Genomic DNA, 21,704 nt, shown 5'->3' on the forward strand with positions numbered 1-21,704 from the left:
TTCACTCATTTCGTCATGGGGAAAATTGTCTTCAAGCCACTGCAAAGTACTAGACGTTTCTGTGCAAAAACAAAAATACATTATTTTTAAGTGTATCCTACTACAGAAAGTTTATAAATATAGGAATTAATGTAGTGTACTTACCAGTTTGTTTTTTAGTTTTCCTGTTAGTGCTATAAGGTTGTGCTGTTGATATTTGTTGTGCAGTTTCTGTATAAAGCATGAACGAGGTAATTCTGTTAGAAGCATATGTTATTTTTTTTTGGTATGTTCCATTATGTTCCATATGCTATGTAATTGGACTGTTGGTGTCTTACATATACAGTTTGCACTTATTTATTTTTGAATGTCATTTATTTATATGCTGCTCTTTGAACATGTTCAGTGTGTTTATTGCATGATACAACAATGTAAGATACCCCCTCAGTTTTTGGATAGTGTTGATGTTGACCGAGTCCGTCCGTGGACATGCGCACGGTCAGCGGACATCCCAACCACTAGCATGGGACAGGGGGTTCAGTATGGTGTATGGCATATCTATATAAACTAAGGGAATCCTAGAAAAAAACCTATCAAATTCATGATCTCTGTATCGATATTAAGTGAAAAAAACGTTGTTAACGGGATGTTATGGTTAAGTTGCACTACTAAAAACCTATGAAATTCAGTAAAAAAACATTTTAAAAGGACGTTATGGGTACAAGTAAAACCGAAAACCCCCTGAAATTCGCCAGTTATGGTAAGCTAAGCAACCATAACTAACGCCACCACTGTGCACTGCTAAGACTAACACCCAGGACATCAAAGATGACATCACAAATAACATTGATGACATCACTGTTGACATCATATGTGCATTTACTTTTCATACAAGGGGTTGTGAATGTAATGTTGGCAAAAAAATATCAGGGATGATCAGGAGATGTGTAATGAACTACTTACTTCATTACGCAATGTAGTGTTCTAAAGAACATTCCATTGCAGTGTTCTTTCTAGTACAGGTACCTAATCATACAGAAATGTAGATATTGGCTGCAGCATACACCATAAGAGGTGCAATATTTGTTATTTTACAAAGTTATATAGTAAAATGGTGCATGCTTCTGTATCAGACTTTTCTGTACTGTGAAACATGTAATAAGTAGCTAGTAATGCATCACTTACTACATATTTCTACTAATACACACAAAACATAGATAGACTACAATGCATACAAATATAGGGCTTATGTATGGAGAGTAAAGTAGGCAAACAAGTGGCACTATCACTAGCAACTGTGTATAACCTACATGATTGTTTTCGTGCACTAAAATGATTGCTGTGTTTCAGGCTTGCTTCTTCGCCCATATGTACATCATAAGATGCAATTAAATTCTAAGGAAAGTAGTGTAAGAACATCTGAGAATAGCAACATCTATAAATGTAATACCTTTTGAATTTTAAGTTTCTGACTGTCAGTAAATAAACCCACCTGCCCTAGATATGTCAGTGAACAAAAAAGAAGGGGCTTGACATGTGATGTCATCAATTATATTTTTGATGGCATCTTTGATGTCCTGGGTGTTAATCTTAGCAGTGCATGGTGGTGGCGTGAGTTATGGTTGCTTAGCTTACCATAACTGGCAAATGTCTGAGGTTTTTCGGTTTTACTTGTAACCAATACATCCCTTTTAACAATGTTTTTTCGTTGAATTTCATAGGTTTTTATCAGTGCAACTTAACCATAACGTCCCTTTAACAAAGTTTTTTCATTGAAAAAATATGTATATATAACTAGCAGAAGTACCCAGGAGAATGGGTTCTGTAGACAGACATGATAACACTGATCATGTAGGTCACTGTTCCGATTCGCTTATCTCTTGATGTGCTTTGAAGTCAACTGCACTGAGAATGGGCACGTGTGGCTTGCTGACATACCCCAGAGCAGACGTTGGGGGGCGGGTGGGGTGAGAGTTGGTGTGTTGCTGCATATTGGGACCTTCTGTGCTCTCTCCCCACCTGTTTCACCCTGGCATGGTGCAGCCTGTCGTTGGACAAATGTCTTCGAAACCGTTCATCTGAAAGCCTAGACCTCGAGTTTTGCTCCTCTTGTCGGGACCAATCCTTCTAGGACCACATTGATGTTTTGCCGATTTCAGACAACTGTCTCATGTGTGAAGGTGCTGAAATCCGGGGAAAGGGATGGGGTGTCCAAATGTCGTCTAGTTGGTAATGTCTGGAGGGTCCTAACAGGTAACTATGAACAATTTGTGCTCCAGCGCACAGCGACAACCGCTGGACGTATTTGCACCAGCTATGAAACAACTTGGGCCACACGTTTACTCGCAATCCTTTTGTGGTTTGGGGTTATTCTGTCCACTAATTTTTTAAATGTTTGATGGAGAAGGGTGGGACAAGTTTGCAGCATGAACGTTTTCCCATAGCCATGAATATTTGGCAGGATACCCGCGGCTGTTGGAGAAGACGAGATCTGCACTGAAAGTGCGTTACGCGGAACAATAAGTGTTTGATGGAGTTTGGAAATGGGCTAGGGAGGCAAATGGAAGTTTGTGGGAGTGGCAGTGGGGCCTGCCAATAGGAGAAAGGCACTTGGGGAGTCTGTGGGGGTCCAGGGGAACTTTTTTTCTGCCTTTTTCTCCGATATTCACGGCTATCTGTAACTGCTGACCATCACGGCTATATGTAGTGCATTGGTATTATAGGCGCGGTTATGGGGAAAAGCAAAAAAAGGGATATTTATACAGCTACAGTGAGGTCGGGTGAAACATCACAGGCCATGAACAGTGGCTTGGTAACGTTTTCAATGGCTGAAGGCCTATTAGTGTTGAAAAATATACAGGGGACACGGCCAAAGACCGGGGCCATGGGCCATGGCTGAAGGTCGTAGCCAGTGGCCTATTGCCGTAAAAAAATAGAAAGTGGTCACTGGCCCTGGCAGAAGGCCATTTCTAGTGGTCAGGGAGTGATTTTAAAACTACAGTGGGCACACCCGAAGGCCATGTCCAGTTAGTGTTTTAAAAAAATGCTGTGGCCACTGGCCTGTTACTGATTTAAAATATACAGTGGGCCGTTTCTACTGGTACCGAAACAAATAAAATGGGCACGGACAAAGGCCGTGGCCACTGGCACCGTAAAAAATACAGTGGGCACAGCCATGGCCAGTGGCGCCCAAAAACACGATTGCATAACAAAATCGGCGTAACCTTAACTCGTTCCCATTGCAAAGTCTAACAGCACATATATAGTATTGTGATCTGATTTGCAAAAAACCTTACACAAGTTAAAAGAAGATGCATACATTCATTACATATGCACAATTTAACACATAAAATCAAATTCATTTAAAAAATGAACAAGTGCAATAATTAATGATATATTCTCGCCGCACGAGACGTGACCAGAACAATTCCTTGGAATAGTCCGTAGACAAACTGTCCCAATTCCTTGTGAAAGCAAATCGCTCTGATCAAGCTCAAAGTGTGGCAATCTAAAATCGAGTGTCTCAAAGTTTCCGTAGTAGTCATTCCCTTGCAGAAGAAACATTCCAATGTGAAGGCCCTTTCTGTGGACGCAATTGACCAATTCTTAGTTCTTTGCTTCATATGGCATTTGTTCAGCCTAAATCTTAGGAACATATATCGAGACTTGCCACATGGAAAACACTTAAGATAAACAGACACAAGTGACCCATTCTGTGAGGAAATCTGGCGTACTCCCTATAAAATAAATAATTAGACAGGGATTCCAGCTTCATTCTCCAATCATCCCTAAACAATTTAAATTTGACTGCATCAAGATTACCCATGAATTCCAACTCCGTAGAGCCGATTCGCTCCAACAGATTAAGCATTGTTCCCCTGTACGCAATGACTGATTGTACAGAGCGATCTTCAGTAATCTGATGCAAGTCAGTATAGAGAGAATTGGGCGAAGGGTTAAGAAACTTAAAATATGTTGCAAGCTGTCTCCAGTGTAGCCGGGCCTGTAGGAAAATCAGATTCAGTTCATGTCGAATTATCACATTCGGGTCTAAAATAGAGAGCCCCAGCATATTTTTCCAGAGTGAACCCTGCATGGAATCCAGACAAGGACCCAGATTTACAGATGCCATGTCGAGCCCATACAGTAACACTGGCTCAATCTTTCCCAAGTAATATTTCAAGGCAGGAAGAATGGAAAATCTGCACAATATCCCTAAAATATGCTTCATATGAGCTAATAACTGAGACATCTTATCTTTCAGCGTTACTCGCCACAGGTCAATTGACGTTGTGTTAGATAAATTGTATCCCAAATTTCGAATAACGGCCACTCGCTCAACAGTTTGTCCCCAAGGACCAACGCATAACCTTGGGTTTTCTTTCATTAGAGAAAATAACCACCTTCGATTTGGCCCCATTTGCCACCAAGTTGTTCAGTAGGGTATAAGAGTGTAAGATGTTATGTTTTTCATTGGAGACCGTGCAGAGTCCTATTAGAAATAATAATGTCATCCGTGAAGGCCAACCAATGTATTCTTAAATGACCCAACTTAACAGACATCAAATCGTGGCTGCCCCACAGGTCCTCAATGTCGATGAGATGCATATTGAAAAGTGTTGGTGCCAGAGTAAAACCCTATCTGAGATCTAAATAGACCTGTATGGGCTTAGAGACTACCACTTCCTTATTTAAACGAATTCTCAAAGATGAGTTGCGATGCAGTGCAGCACTTAGCTGAACAAGCTTTCGAGGTACCTCAAGCCTTAGAAGTTTGTCCCACTGTCGCACAACACAGTCAAATGCTGAGGACACTTCCAGGGAGGCCATATAAATATTTCCCCTCTGAGAGGCCTTGACACTGAGCAGTAGAAGTTTAACTAGAGTCGTATTAAGAGGAGTGTCCATCTGTTGGCAACACCCCACCACAATCGGGATAGGATATTTGCTTTACTTAAAAAGGTGTGAGATCTGTAAGCAGCAAAACAGAAAAAAACTTACTAGATTAATCAACCAGGGCAATTGGCCTATAGTTGGCCGGATCATTTGGGTCACCCTTCTTGTAAATGGGGACAATAATGGACGGTGTCCATGAGGCCGGCACTGTATGTGTGGCCTGTATAGCATCAAAATAATGCTTGAGGAAATAGGCCTAGGCAATCGGATCCTTTTTTCCAACAAGAACGGTGGTAATCAGTCGGGTCCATGTGCCCTAGATGTTTTCAATCTATTTATTGCCCAGACTATATCCTCAATTGCCCAGGGGCCATCGTAAACGGGAATAACCAACAAATCTGAGTGAAAGTTCAATCTAGAAGGGATGCTACATTTTCCCCCAAAAAAAACACCAAGATATTTTCTTGAATTAGATCACCCTGACATCTGGAAATTGCATCTGATTTCATATTAATGCAAGTCCAGAATTGTCTAGTATCGGCATTCAAGAGAGTCCTCAACATGTGCTGATTATCCTTTAAAAAGATATCAAACCTCAAAGCTTTCACAAAATTCCTATGACATTAGCACTAACGCTTTTTAAGTTTGACAACATCCTCCCTCGAAGAGGCCCTCCACCTTAACAATTTAATGGCAAGCCTTTTGTCTTTAATTTTATGATCAAACGAGTGGAGGTGAGAACATGTGGCTTGTGCTTCGGTTTTAAACACTACCCTCTAAATACACTCAATAATATATAGATCCAAAGGTATATAGCCTAGTCACCGAGGGGGGACCTACCCAATCCAATATCCTCATCTCCCCACTTATTGTCTTCCTGGAAAAGATATTTTGTAAATTTACAATACATGTTTCCATCCTAATGACAGGTTAACCCATTCCTTTCGGCTCTTACAGGTACTAGCGTTGGATACACCTCGGTGACAATAGTAAAGACAGACACAAGTGATCACAGTTAAAGGGTGTTTATTTAAACTGTATGTAGATTGGAAAATCGCCTAATCTAAATCTAGTATGGGAGTAGGCGTCGACCATCAAATGAGAAATAAGGTAGTCATAGTGGCATTTTGTCAAATAATAAGGGCCTATACTAAGAAACCTATTGCCAAATCTCACAACAAATACAAAAAGGGTATGGGATAGTTTTCAGGAAACTAAAGAAGTGTTCGTAAATAATATGTCAGTATATGGTAGCTTGGATCTCCCTTCCTCACATTTTCTGCACGGGTAAGGTGGGAGCTTGGAGCACAACACACACTCAAGCTTCCCCAGCATGAGTTAACAGTTCCAATGGCAGCAATCGGGACTGTCGATGGTCCAGTCTCGTTCCTCTTGAAAGTCTCTTGCTTTCAAGGGCCTGATGTATTCTCTAACAAAACAAACAGAGTTCTCTTTCACAGTTCACGATGGGTGACGACTTCACCCCTGTCACCCCCCTCTTCTAGGCGCTGACCCTTTAAACTGTTCTTATCAATACCAAGGCATTTGGGGCTGTGGGTTCCTGACCCAGAGGGCCTAATAGGTTTACTAGAAAAATAACAAACATAAAGTTTGTGCTTCACATATTTTCAGGGTGTTAGCTTTCCACCCCTGGATCTCCCTCGGCCGGGCTCAGACCCTCAATGCCAAGCGGGACAGTGTACTTCTCCTGTTTTCCGGTGTCTCTTGGTTTCTTCCTCGGCCGGGGTTGGATTCCAAACAACCAGCAGGACAGTGTACTTCTCCTGTCTCATTAGCGGTATTCACTCCCCTTGATTTCTCAATGTCTTTTCAAACAGTTTGCTGTGACCCTATCTTTCTCGGGTTCACTTAATCAGGGCGATAACGGCTCACCCCCTCATTCCTCCTCTTCTGGGCGCAGGCCTCTCTCAATTTCCAATGTCTTTTTAAACGGTCCGGTGGACATGCCCTGGCCATGTTACCCTTGTCAACACCCTGTTTCTCAGGACTTTTAGACGTTGCCCCTTTTGCATTAACACCCCTCTTCTGGGTTCACTCATGCCGGTTTCACATTTACATTTCACTCTCAATGTTCACAGGATTCACTTCCCTTTATTTTTTGTGTTTGTAGATCAGTCTTTCGATTGCACAGGGATTTTGCTAGACCTCCTTGTGACCACTTTGACCTCTTTTGGCAGCTCTCGTACCGCCTTCTGGTTTCTGTAGTTTCACTGAACCGGGGATCAACTAGAGTCTGTTGGAGCAACACCCACGTGATTCCGGTTCCCCCTGCATCTGGTCTCCCCTCAACACTTGTACAGTTCCTTGAACTCAGTTCACCTAGCCACTTTGCGACTTTCATTCAGCACAGCCCGGCTCTTATCGGCTGTACCCGCAACTCACCAACTGTGATGAACCACTTGGCTTTCTTCATACCTAGCGTCAAGGCCGGTACCACGGTAGCAGGAGTTTCCCTTGCTCCCGCTTATCAGCGTCAACAAGCTCCATGTACTGTTGGCATCTGCTGCATGACACTTGTGCTATGGTTCACAGTCTTAGGCTCTCTTCCACAAAGGTTCTGTAGGCCTGGGACGAAAAGGGCAAGGTCACTTCACTTCTCTCCTCGCCACCCTCCCTCTTCCCGCTGCATTGCTCCTTCTCTTGAACTGCCACGCTGGGTTAGCCACTTCATTGTGCTGTCTGCAATGCTCGCCTTGCTCGTACTGCGCTCTTACTCCACCTTTTATTCCTCTGGGGAAAATGAAGGGCCGTCAGGTGTGTCTGATTTAAATTAATTGCATGCCTTTGCTTGACCCTTGTGTCGGGACATGTCAGGTAAACAGGTGTGTTACAAGTCTGTTGTCTGTCACAATGTAAGGAAGTGTCCAGGGTGGAAAAGGAGGGTGGTAGAGTTCCGGAGGGTCCTATGGGTTGGATGGAGAAAAAGTATTGTTGGATTGTCCTATGGGGAAGGTTTGTGAAATGGACGAGAATGACCGGGATGGAGAACAGAACAGAGGGGATTGTGGGAACAGTAGTATTCTGTCATAGTAGATTGGTGTTTTCAAAGACAACCAGAGGGACAGGATTGGTAGGGTTTGTGAAGCAAATGAGAGTAACTGGCATTGTGAAGTGAACAGAGGGGATTGTGGGAATCGTAGTGTTCTGTAAATACAGCATACTGGTTTTACTGCGAAGAATAATTAGAGGGACGTGAGGAAGAATGGGAAGGGCAATGACTGAGAGTATTCGGGTAGGGAACAGACAAAGAGGGATGTTGAGATGCATAATCTTTGGGAACAAGCATGTTTGAAATCTTAGGGGATTGTTTCTGTACGGAGGGGTCATTGGATCTAGGTAGAAGAGATTTAATGGAAGGAGGTGGGGCAGATGTGTTTTTATCCTATAAGGCCTCATAGATATTATTCGCCTCTCCTTCTTCTGCATAGTACCACGTCTCACATGGAGCGTTCCCCTGAGGATAACCCCGGGTTCCAGGTGAGCCTCCCTCGCTTGTCCACCTGCAGGGTTGGGCTCTGAGAGCGCCAGCCCTCACCTGGTCCACCTGAGTAAGGGTTTCCCAAGGTCTACTTGGGAGAACACCTTCCGGTTTCTCACAATGCCTAACCATACATTCCTTCATTGAGAAGTTTATCAGATGATCACTAACCCCAGGGTCATGAAAGAAATTATTAGAAAACCTAGATTCAAGAAGGGTGGAGCCAAAGAAATAGCCAATCCACGAGTGCCCCTATGCCAAGTTAAAGGAAGTACATCCTCTGGCTGCCAAACCTCTAATTGGTGCATGTCCCAGGTAGACATGAAGGTATACCATGCCAGGCCCCTCATAAGCTTTATAGTGGAGTTATGCGGGATACAAAAGAGAGAATTAAGGTCCTGGCCCTTGTCACAATAGGCATTAAAATGTCCCCCCACAATCATAGCATCCTGATAGCCTGCCGTCAGCCAAGATTTAAAAGTCGGAGATAAAGCGAATGAAAAACAGAAATAGATTGTTTACCTGGGTTCCAATAGATGTTGACTAACCGAACATCTCTGACTCCCTTCGGAAAGCAGGTGTGCACCGCCAGGATACCCCCGCCAGCAAACCAGTAGGGGGATGTAATCAGAAGCTTGATGTCTACGGCGATGGCCGTGCCTCCGGTGGGGTCTACCCTTCGCCACATACCTCGCTGGACATGTGAAAGTGCAATACTCCTCCAAAACAAATGATCCCATACACATAGTTTCTTGTATAAACAAGATGTTAAAGTTACGTGTATCGGGGGAGCCCTGCAACGTGTACCACAAATTGTTCATACCACAAACATTCCTAGACAAATCTTAATTTCCTCATTGCTAGGGTTGATTAATTCCAACCGTAATGGGACACAAAGTTTTTAATGGCTGACTCAATTCAGGACCAATCCGGTGCATCTTTGGTCCTGGTGATAGATGGTAGCTCTCCTTGCATGGTAGCTTGTACATGTGAAGCCATGTAATTCGAGATTATGGGCAGTTTCGGGACAATAGCAGGTGGTGATAAAATAGCTTGGCCGCCTCGCTGGACTTAAGTTCAAATAAGTGGTATCCCAGGGAATGAAAGATGGCGCCCTGTGTCCAAACCAAATTAGAAACAATCTCAGAGAAAAAGTATAAGGCCATATGGTTGTCAGACAGAAAGAGAAATAAATTCAATGTCTCCATAATGTAGAGACCTCAGTGGGGGTATTTGGGTAAATAAGTCCAGTACCCTTGTCCTGTTCAACCCCTTAAGGCCATGTCTCTGTTTACCTCCCAGTCAGTGATCTTAGAAGAACGCCACATTACACGCCAGATTGAAATCCCTAAGAGGCGACTTGACCCTTAAGGGATCCGTCAAATTTGTGTTCGTAGAACCTATCACAAAACAGTCTGGACCTAAACCTTCCCCTAGTGTGGAATGATCGTGCCATGGGCACCGGCCAGAGCCCAATGGAGTGGAGACTGGGGTTCATCTACGGAAATGAGGACTATAACCACACAGAGTTCAAAGGACAGTCACTGTTACCACTGTTACTTGTTCTGTTTTCTTTCTTTCTCGTTCTCTCTTTGTTTGTTTTGTTTGTTGTTTAATAACACCCATGCCTTGTAAGACATAAGAGATTTGTAATTCATGCATAGACATAAACCACGATTGTACTGGTTGGAAATATAACAGCGAATGCCAAATGCCAATAAAAACATTTTAAAATAAAATAAAACTAGTGTGGAATGATCCTGTGGAGTATCGCCATTCATACCCACTTCTCTAAATACCAGTGGGATCGCTTGGTCCTATGTATCATTCGGGTCGACATAGACCACATGCGGTTGAACCCTATGTGGCAATGTTGTCATATTCGGGTTATTGGCTTTAGAACTTGAACTGTGAGGTGTCTAAAAGGAAGTAATTTTGGACTGATGAGCTCTTCCCAGTGCCTCTGTCAAGTTTGAATGCCAATAGAGCCGTTTAACCCTTTGTGAGCTGTTGATTACTCATTGACTGTGGATTACCCACAGTTTGATCCTGACTAATGGGATCAGTACTGTTAGGCAGAAACCTGTGCAGTTCCCTTTGGGACCACTACAAAAAGTTTAAGACTACAGGTGTTAGCAGTAAACCCAATTGGTAGCAGTCTGTACCACCCAGATTTACCTGGTAGCTGTGGCTGAGCAGTCACACTTCTCTTAAGAAGAGTTAGGCAGTATATAGAGTATACACAATAGGGCTAAAAATACATTAGCACAAGCAAACACTGACCAGAGCTTTGTATAAAAGTATATAATAATTTATTTAAAAACACACTTGTAATAATACACTGGCACTAATATGTCAAGCAAGTTCAAACACAGTCACTATAAGTATATACACCTCCCTAGTTAATTATTCGACAAGTCTAGGTTAAGACACCACTTATTTAGTAAAACAGAGGTGAGCGTGTAACCGTAGATGGCACTCCAATAATTTGTTTAAAAAGGGAGAGAAAAGGCAGAATAGGAAAAACACACAGTACCAACACTTTTAAGAAACCACAGCAAGTCAAGAAAGGCAGGGTCTCCTGTATAGCAAAAAGAGGCCAGGCCCACTCTTGGAGAGAGCAAGGCAGAATGTGCCCAAGATCACATAGTGGAAATGCACTCAATGTCTTTGCAGAAAAGTCAAAAAGAGGTTGGATCAAGTCTGAAAGATAATGTTAACAGGTCCGAGGTCACCCCAGGATAGAGAGTCAAGGATTTACGGGACGCCTTGGACAGTCTGTTGCAAGGGAGACCAGGCGGGACACAGTACCTGAAATGGTGAGAAAGCTCCAGCGGGGGGAAGTTGTTCCTCGCAGCGGGTGCAAGTCGGGGCTTCGTCCAGAGGAAGAGAGGATATCGACGTGGAGGAAAGCTGGAGGTCGTTGCACTGCCAGGGAAGAAACCAGTCGCAGAGTTTCCCGGTTAAAAGGTACTACCCTTTTATTCGCGGTAGTGGTGAAGCGTGTCTATCCGGCCGCCGGGGTGCTTGGCACAGGCGATTCGACCATGAGACGATCCAGGAAGGCGAAAAGGGCAAACTGGTTGTTCCCACCAGCTCAAAGGGAAGAAGACTCTCCTGGAAGAAGATCTTCTCTGTCGTCGGGGAAGTGGTGAGTTTGTACAGCAGGGCTCCACCGGTGGTGTCGTCGTTGTAGATGGCTCAGCTTCTCCACTCTTCAAATTCTTTAGGTCCTGTGGCGACTTCTGAAGTTCCAGTCCCCAAAGCCCTGCTTTTATGCAGCAAAACCCCCATTCAACAGCCTAGCTCTCACTCAAACATGCTAAGTGGTGAGCCGGGCGGCTCACCACTGGGCCAATCACACAAGAGTGCGACTTGAGTTACCAAGGCAACTCAGTCCAGGGTGCCTAATCCCCCTCCCACACATCCTGTTGACCCCAGACAGAGTGGCACCATTTGGAGGGCTTCTGTGGAGAAGCCCGCCAAAAAGTGAAACAAAGGGCTCGACTTGGGTTAGAGTTTCAGAGGCGAACACAAACGCCATTTTAAAACCGAGTCCTGGCAAAAAGACCCAACCGGGGAATAAATATTAAATAAATCACTCGGCGGTATCTTTAACATTGCACCAAAAAGTGGTGCATTTAAAATCGATGGGAAAATCCCATAGGAAATATTCCGGTGGAATATTTCGCGTGGTATCCACTGCCACCAGCCAGAAACTCGACAAAGAGGGACTGGACAGTGCCCCCTTGGAAAACAGACCCAGGGGAAATCGAATTACCCCTACCAGTACTTCCATAATATGATGGTTTGTACTGGTTCTGTTCACAATTTAAGACTAGTAAAGCCAATAGTGACTTTACATGCCCTGGGAGACAGTAGTCAGTCCCAGGGTATGGAGTCTATGTTTGGGGGTCACTATGACACCCCTGTGTTACTGCACTGAGGGTGCTGTGTAACGCACATACCAAAAAAAATGAAGCCCTATGTAGTAAAAGACCCCATAGCCCATAAAACACATTACAAAGTCAAAGGACATCTCAAATCATGTCTAAGAGTGGGAGAAAAAGAGTCTCACTCTTAGCAGGAGAAAAAAATAAACCCCAAAAATCCAGCAAAGCTGCTGGGGGGACTCACTAGGTTTGGGAAATTAGCCTTAAGAGAGAATTCTCCCTAACAAGTACCTGTCTCTTTGAGCTGCACCATAGGGCTAGTTGGCCAATCAACCATTATTGGCACGAGTCTGAGCTTAATATTCTTGGCCAGTTTGTTTTGCTTCAATGACCAGCCCCCCCTCCCCCCGCACCCAGTTAGTTGTTATGGACCCTGACCCCACTACTGGAGCCAGATGATCATTGCCTCCGCCAGTTGAGTCAATGATGGTATCAATATCTGAAAAGTGACTTGCATGTTTTTTGGAGACATTAGCGGGTCTGGCGCCAACACTTACTGTTCAAAAATAATAAATATACAAGAGAGACGAAATGGCAAACTGCGTGCTACCCCTTTCCTTTAAGATGGTATGCCACAAATTCCCATCAGACCTGGAATACAGCCTCCCAAACCTTCATAGTTGTGCAGGAGAGAGGAATACGCTAAACAGAATCACATGTGCCAAGCCCCATTTTCAAGTACAGAGGAATTGCCAGTTCCTCGCTCATGAAGCAGGCCATTTTGGCGTGGGCCGTTCAGCGCGCCGTTTGCCCACAGCGTGTTCGGTTCAGGTCCCCCTTTGGCGCGCCTTGTTAGCAGGGGCCTCCAGGGCACAGGGACCGAACTCCTCGCAACGCTGCATCTTGAACATACTGTCATCCAAAACACTAATAAGTGTAGTGTTCTGAATAATAGTATATTGAAGCGATGCTTGGCCTGCCCAGCGAGTGGAGCTGGGCTGTCCGCGCTACTTTCTGAGCTGTGACATTAGAGTTAAGGTTAGATTTTAACCACCCTCTCTCTAAAAGCCACCATTTTGTAGCCCCTGAACCCTGCAATATGCATGCAAGCACCCCCGTTTAAACCTGTGCATGGGTATGGTCAGACTTCATTTTCTCCCCCTACTCCTCAGCATTCAGGGTTAGATTTTGCCCACCTATTTTGCAGCTTGGAAGCTCCCCAAAACGAATGTGCAAGCAGCCCTTTTTAAACCCACGCCCGGACATTGACAGACTTAATTTTCTCTTCCTCTCATTTGCAGGTAGCAATAGATGATGGCATCCCACCTTCTTAGAGGCACCATTTTGCTGCTTCAAAAGCCCCTCAAAACGCATGCTTCTGGTCTTGACATAAAATTGCATTCTTAGGCCAGTCATGGGACTGGAGGCCTGTGTTTTTTCCCCAAAATGTGCAAATATGTTCATACAGCTGAAAAGACTTTCTTGATCGTGATTGAATATTCCACCGCCCATAACATAGACTTTAATTATGCTCCTTTTCAGCCTCGTCTACTCTAATACATCCTTCTTTCCATAGGAGAGACTGGTCTGCATACAGCTTGCAAACACAACAAGGTGGAGAAATTGACTCTGTTGCTGAGCTGGCCGGGAGTAGACATTAATGTCAAAGGTGAGTTCACCCTTGCTGTGTCATCTTTATCATACTTTGCCTGCAGTTGTCTGTATACATAGGACTCATAAAGTGCCAGCCTAACTGGAAGCGTCTGAGGCTGTATGGAGCGCACATACTTAGTGGTTTGCATGTAAGAGGGCACAGAGAAGCTGGGATGCAGGGCCATCGCAACCAGATCCCACTAGCAAAAGTTTAGGACACAGTGGAATTTTAGCACTTGCAACCTGCTGTAATGACTAATGTTTCTTCTTCTTCAAGTTAGAGAGACATTTTTATTAGCCATTAACAATTGATATTACAACATAAAACCATTCAAACAATAAGACTTAAAACCCCAACCCTGTTTAAAACAGATAAAATTGTAATAAGGTCTTCCATGTTTTTTTAAAGCGGCTTTTACAAACATAGGATATACAATTTGGATCATTAAGATTCATAAATAAACACATTGCTTCCCTGCTCGCCTTAATTTCATTTTTAATCAAATGCTTTCTGGCTCATTGCCGCCTAAGGTCACGCAAAATAGGAGAAATCAACAGGGAATGTAGATCTTCATTGCAACTTAGCCCACGTGCACACTCCTTGTTGTACCTCAACCAATTCATGCTTCCCAATAATGCCAACACATTTAGGCGGATCATAAAATGTTCCTCCTATATACTAGAGGGCTAAAGGGGCTAATAGTGTTGGCAAAACTCTTGCATGAAGCTACAAAGAATATCTTTGATGGTAAACCACAGATCTGCTTCAACATGGAAGCATGTTCTAGCTGTGCCGCCCTGTCTTTGAGAGCTTGCTTTATATATATAGGATTGACCAAAGTCGATGCAGACGATGCCCCATATCCTCGCTAGTGCCACACCACATTTAAATCCTGAGTACTTATCCTACGGTGACGACGATTAAGCTATTTCAGCTACCGAATTCATTATGTTTGGGTGCTTGATATTATTTGTTTTTTGCAAAGAACTCCACAAGCGTACATTCCGCTGTGCACCCCCAATTCCAGCCTAAAAGCATCTCCCGATGTGCCAGAGGACAGGCCAGTTAACTTCCTTAAGAACTCATTTTAAGCATAATCCAGACCGGAACAGTCGGAGTAGCCTCAAATTTCACTACCATAGAATGAAGAGAAATTGACTTTTGCCTCAGTCACACTTAGGCATTTATTCAATCTTTTGCTGCTGAATCTAAAATAAAATATTAATAACCCCCTTTAGCTTAATTGGATCCTCTTTGCCACCATTCTAATATGGTGAGGCAAACTACCATTCCCAACGAACAAAATGCCTTGATAATTATCTGAAGCTTGAACAGTAATTTGAACCTTAACTGACCAAACTATGTTAGGGATTGGTTTTCTAAAGACGACATACTTTGTTGTAATCCCATCTGTGTGAACTCAATCAAAGCAGTGACCGCAAATTATATATTTTTGTAATAAAAACTGACTTTGATGAGCGGTTCCAGTCTGTTTGACGATGCAGACACTTTGTACACCTGGCTTTTGTATTTGCTAATTTTCATAATTTTAAAGTGACATTGCACACATGCTTATCATAATATATTAACGAATGATTGTCTTGTTATAAAATAAGTGTCCGGTTAAACCGCGCAATAAATGTGAACAAACAAAATAGAAAACATCGATCACCTGCTCTCTATGGGCAATGCGTTTTAAAGTGCTCCTAGAAAATTTGAAGCACCAAAACCTGACACTTCATTTCTTTGCTATGTGTTCTCTGTTCCTGTTTTATAAATATCCGCCCTTAATTCATAATTCAGACTACGCCGGCTGGACGCCCTTGCATGAAGCGTGTAACCATGGCAGCGCTGAATGTGTCCAGGAAATTTTGCAGCGCTGTCCAGAGGCAGACCTGCTCAGTCAAGTGGACGGGGTGACGCCTCTGCATGACGCACTGTCAAACGGACACATCGAAATTGGCAAGTTGCTACTTCAGTATGGAGGTGAGTGAAATAGAAGCCGCGTGCTTTGGAAGGCATTATCCTAATTGGATGGAAGACCTGGCACGATGCTTGGTATACTCTGTATGTTTGATTTGCTTTGATTTTACAAATGAAATGGCATGTCAGCATTTTTATTTTTCAAAAGGCATGCTCACAACTGTCACATTTTGCATGTTTTTGTGTTGAGATAAACCTTATCGCAATTTAACGTATAATGGTTATGCGTAATCTTTCGAGTGACTACGTAGTCATTATGTGCTAAAGTTGAATCTATATCACACAATATATTTTAAAAACAATTATGTGTAATTTACAGGGCCTTGTATATACGAATTGTACCATTCACTCAGTATGCCCATGTAAAATAACTCCTTGCTATTTAGTTGAAGCTCTTGTAAAATTGGCGCGCTTAAGTCTATTGTCCTGCAGAGTTCAATGTATCCATGATGTCGAAGAGTAGACATGTATGCAATTTGTGCACACATATACTGTAGATGAGCTGACTGCAAATGTCACTGCTTTCTTACTGCCAGTCCTTTAAGTGGGATGAGGAAACCAGGGGTAAGGGTAGGCTGTAACAAGGGGGTGTGGCCTAAGTGATCTGCATAGACAGAAGCATGCTGGGCTATCCTCAAGGAGGGGCAGGTGACGTAGGCAAGGGCAACTGCCTAAAACAAAATATCATGAGAACCTGCAACTGTAAATTTGGGGTCACTTAGTCTGGTCTTAGGTGGTCTTTTTTTGTATACAGTCCGCATATTGTACCTACATTTCTAATGGATCCCTTCCGCCCACCGATTCCTCATCTATGTTTGCCAGGATCCACTGCTCCCAGGTGCAGGAGTGGCACGAACCAACCACCCCCACTGTGGTTTTGGGACCTGCAAGACCAGGCTTACACAGGGCTCCACAACCCCAGCAGGGCTAGGAGGATTAGGATCTCAATGGTTGGATAGGTACAGGGGTTCAAGGAAGACAGGAAAGAGGGATAGGAAGGCTAGATGGATGGGTTGGGGGAGTTGGGGAAAACCTGTATAATGATCACAGTAACATTTACACACACACACCCATGTTCGATTCACTTGATCCCCATTAAACATACTACGGTTTCATCATATCATAGACAATAGCCCATATCACAATATAAAACTTAGCTTTGGTTTCTGCTGTCCGGAGTGTCACCTGTGCTCCTGCGAGTCCTCTGAATCAGGCTGCCTTGTGGTAGCAGATCAACACTGCAAAAAAGCAGCACAATTAGTGCCCATTAACCTTCTGCTGCACATGGCTTGCACGTGCATGTAATCTAGTCTAGGAGTAGTTGGGATCTATGTTAGCTGCTTATCACATGCAGGGTTCCTGCTATGCCTGCACGTGGCTATCAACATGCAGCTCTTTTGGCTGCTTATCACATGCAGGGTTCCTGCTATGGCCGCACATGGCTATCAACATGCAGCTCTTTTGGGGGCTGCACGTGGCTCTGACATGCAGAATATAACCAGCAGGGTTGTGCGTTCAGCCGCACGTGGTTTTAACATGCAGCATCAGAAAAGTACTCTGAGATCGTTTGTGGTGCATGGACCGCTTTCCGGGCTGGGTAAGATAGATTTTTCCAAGGTGAGAAGCGCGGTGAGGGAGTGCTGGTTAATATGGAAGTGCGCTAGGTATAGCATAGAGTAGAGCATGCAGCATGACTTAGCTCAGCGTGGGGCAAGTGCCAGAGAACTGGTGGGGCTGGCCCCCCTGCGCAACCCCTTGCTTCCCGCTAGGTAGTGCTAGCGCTGCAAGACTTATCTTTGGTATGCAACGGGCCAGAATGTGTTTCCTGTGTGGCATGTCCCTCACGTGTGGTTTCTGGGCTTTCTTGGCTGGTGCTGCTCAATGTGCGTCCTGTTGGTCGACGTCGTGGGCACAAGCCCTGTGTTTTTTGTTGCTCGCATGCGCGTAGAGGAGCCACACCCGACGTGGCCTCCGGTCTGTAGTTTCTGGCCCAGGCACTGCTGGGAAATGCAGTCCTATAGGCCTTTACTCTGCAAGGAAGGCAGAGAAGCCTATGAAGTGGCTTTACTGTTCCTTGTTTGTGTTTTGGTCTGCCTCCCCCACTGCTGGCACAAGGCACTGTCTTCCCCTGACTCCCCCAATTCCCTTCCTGCTCTGACAACGTTATTTTAACTCTAGAGCAGCTGATCTTGGGAAACCTTTGTGCCACCATGGGTGGCAGCACAGATCCTCATCTTCTCTGTCTGATGTCTCTACACGGCCCTTGCCTGACATGTCAGGGCCAGTATATATCGAGCATGCACTCTGTTCACGTCAGCAACATTGCTACTCAGAGTTTTTGCGAAATGCATACTCCCGCAAAGGCCTTGGGTTTCAGGCCTTGCACGAACCTGCATACAACAAATGTCACAGGATCTGTCTTTACTGTTTATGGGAGGAGCACAACCCTCAGAACTGTAAGTGATGGTCAGTCAATTCATCCGAAGGCGATCTGGGAACAGGCGGCAAAGCTCTTTACGTTTTTCTACAAGGAAAAAGGCAGTAAGATGTCTTGTTCAAGGACACAGGGTTAGCAGGAGTGTTCAGAGGTCCGGGCCCTGCCCAAATGAGAAAAAGAACCACAAGAGGATGCACTCACTGGGCAATTCCTCTCAGCTCCATTCTTCTTCTTCAAATAAGAAGCCTCGTCGCTCCAGGAAACAGCTCTGCAGGTACTGTTTCCCACCCATTCCTCCCCCATGGTGGAATGGGAAGGCTATAGGCTTAACATACTTGACATCTTTGCCTACAACACTTGCGACTTTGGCCTTGACGCCGACAATGCCATCAGTGCCCACCACTCTTGAACAAGCTGACAGGGACCCTGTGCAGGACCGCGACTGCACGCGTACGGGCTCGGCCCCAACTCCAATGTACCATGACCCGTCCCTGTGCTGTGTGTTGCTGGGCACCAGTGGCACTGAAACTGCTCTTGAGTATGCCCGGCTTCCAATAGGGGCAGTTATGTAGAATATGGGTGAGCTGTTTGATTAAGAGGGGGCATCCTTTCCCTTGTGAGATGGAATGCATATGCCCTCGAGAGGTGCATGATTTCCCAGTGGAGTTTTATGAAGAAGGTAGAGGGACTATTGTTTTTTTATTTTTTTATGATCACAAAAGAGTGTACAATAGATAAGAAATCCGATTTGACAGGAAGTAGTGAGATTCCTACAATGGGGTGAGTTTGAGTGACATTCTGACCAGGTTGTTGGGGGCAGGGGATACATGGAACGGTAATCTGGTACAATACATGGGTGGACATGCTTAGATTAGGGACAACCAACATTAGACATTTTCAAGTGCAGGTAGGCAGTACAGCTACCTTGATGGATGTAGTGCTAGAGTGGTGGAAGTAAAAAGTGAGGGACAGAGGCAGGGTAGAAGCAAGAGAAAAATGTTAGCTAGAAGGCAGATGATAGGTAGGTTAAGAGGGTAATTAGGAGGCGAAGAGATAGTTTTTTAATTTGGTTTTGAACAAATCATTGTGGTCTGTTTTTCAAATGTCCGGGTGGAAGAGAATTCCATGCAAGTGGAGCAAGAATAGAGAAAGAGCGGAAGCGAGATGAAGCCCGGGGAGAGCGATGAGCCACAAGGGTAGTCAAGGAGGCAGAGCAGAAATTACGAGGAGGCTTGTAGAGTTGGATAGAGGAGGATAGATACAGTGGTGCCTTACCGTGCATAGATTCGTGAACCAGGAGAAGAAATTATAAATCTGGCCCTGCATTGTCAGCCATCCTGCCTTGTAACGTTACAAGGAAGTAGATGTGAAGCGAGGGGAGTTTAAAGAGAGTACTGGTAGCAAAGTTAATGATCTTGTCAAGGGGACTGAAAGCATATTTCAAGAGACAAAAGTCAATGCTCGCAAAGTAGTTCCGTTTAGAGAATATAAGAGTGGTTAAGAGATTCTTTTCAGTGTTAAAAGGAAGGAGGCGTCTGCTTTTCCTAATATTTAAGATGTTTCTAGCTGAAGAAGAGTAGAGGAGAGTGTTAGTTGGGAACTGGTTAGGCAGGAGAAGAGATGAGATTGAATATTTAGCAGCGTAGACGAGAACCTCCATTTTGTTTGTTTAACATCTGAGAGTTCATCCAATATTTAATGGCAGAGAGACAATTGGAAATTTGGTTCGAGAGATCAGAGGAAAATTCAGGAAAAGATAAGAAGATATGGGTGTCATCTGCAAAGAGTTGGTACGAGAATTCAAAGGAGGTGATTAGTGCCCCAACAGCAGAGGTGTAGATTGCAAAGAGCGGAGGATCCAAGACAGAGCCCTGTGGAAAACCAACAGTTGGAGGAGTGAGTTGAGAGGTGTTGTTGCTCCAGGAGACAGAGAATTGGTGAGGTGCCAGGTAGGATTCAGTCCAGACAAGGGCAAATCCCAACAAGAAAGAGAGGATTAAGGAGATCAGAGTGATCGACGGTGTCAAAGGCAGTAGACCAGTCAAGGAGAATTAGTATAGAGGATAGGTTAGAGTGCTTTAGCAGAGGAGATGAAGTTGGAGACGTTCATGAGTGCAGTTTCCATGGAGTGACAGGAGCGGAAACCTGCTTGTAGGGGGTCTCGAAGGTTGTGGATGTCTTATAAATGTGTAAGACGGTTGAACAGAGCTCTTTCAAGCACTCTAGCATAGGTCGGAAGGGGAGACACAGGGTGAAAGTTTGCTGGTAGATGTTGGTCAGCCCCTTGTTTTTTTTTTTTTTTTTTTTAGGAGTGGGATGACCATGGCCAATTTGAAAATAGAGGGAAAGCAAGCTGAGTCTAAGGACAGGTTGAAGAGTTCAGCAAGATGAAAGGCCACTAAACAACCTGCAGGAGGCCACAGGTCTGGACGCATCCCCAGAGTTGGACATTTTACCAGAGCCGACTCTGGTAAAGCATCAGACCTCGTTTCAAAGGATGATAAACCAAATGTCTTCACCACCTTGTTGATCAGCCCCTTCCAGGCCCAAAGTTCAGTTTAAGCTTACAGATGTCCTGGACTCTGTAGTTGAGGCTCCGGTGCAGAAGCCCTGGTGGAGTCCTTCCCGTGTCTCAGCAGTTAAATGAAACTTGGCTAAGAAATAGTGCCTGGGTCCATCAGACACTGCTTTTCTTTCCACCCACGCCTCCCGTGAGGGCTTGGTGGTTCAGGCTACGACCGCCAACCTGAAGACATCCACATTTCCGTATCTGCTTCTAGACAGAAGAAAGGAAAAGGTTGGATGCATGGGTGAAGAAAATGTTCGCCACCAAGTCTTACCCTTGGGATGATAAACGCCTTCTGTGCCTTGGCCACATTTTCTTTGAGGCCTTGGTTCAAGATGACAGGGGAACTTTTCACCAAATAATTGCTGTTGGGACTGGATAAAGCTCACTTTGTTCGAAGAGCTATGGCTACAGGCACAGTGGTGAGGAGGCACTTCTGGATGAGGAACTGAGGGTTCACTCAGGATGTGCTGCCAAAGCTCCTGGATATGCCTTTTGACGGGCATAACTTCTTTGGGGCAAATCCTAATGACTCCTTGCAGGTGTTCCAGTCTTCTAAGGCCAAAGCAAAGTCCTTTGGGTTGGCAGTGTAGCAACCTTCTTTTTTTTCTTTTAAAAAAAACCTTGATTCATGTTGCAATCACACCCCAACACAACCATGGAGTCCGAGACCAGCAATGACCCAGCATATACAAAATGCATCTGACAGCTGCTGCAACAACACAGTGAGGCCAGCAATAGCGTCATATTACATACTTTATCCACAGCAGTCAACAAATACTGTAAATATGGCACCC

General features: G+C 44.4%; 1 protein-coding gene across 1 annotated transcript in view; it reads left to right on the forward strand.

Annotated features, from left to right (window-relative positions):
- Window positions 1-21,704, forward strand: part of SLF1 (SMC5-SMC6 complex localization factor 1) — a 1,342,282-nt gene that overhangs the window by 1,250,287 nt on the left and 70,291 nt on the right. Inside the window, exons 16-17 of the mRNA XM_069627641.1 lie at window positions 13,844-13,936; window positions 15,725-15,907. Coding sequence (XP_069483742.1) covers window positions 13,844-13,936; window positions 15,725-15,907 — 276 coding nt within the window. The remainder of the gene's footprint in view (window positions 1-13,843; window positions 13,937-15,724; window positions 15,908-21,704) is intronic.

Source organism: Ambystoma mexicanum, chromosome 6p (genome assembly GCF_040938575.1).
Source record: "Ambystoma mexicanum isolate Mex_15411 chromosome 6p, UKY_AmexF1_1, whole genome shotgun sequence".
Taxonomy (NCBI): Eukaryota; Metazoa; Chordata; class Amphibia; order Caudata; family Ambystomatidae; genus Ambystoma; species Ambystoma mexicanum.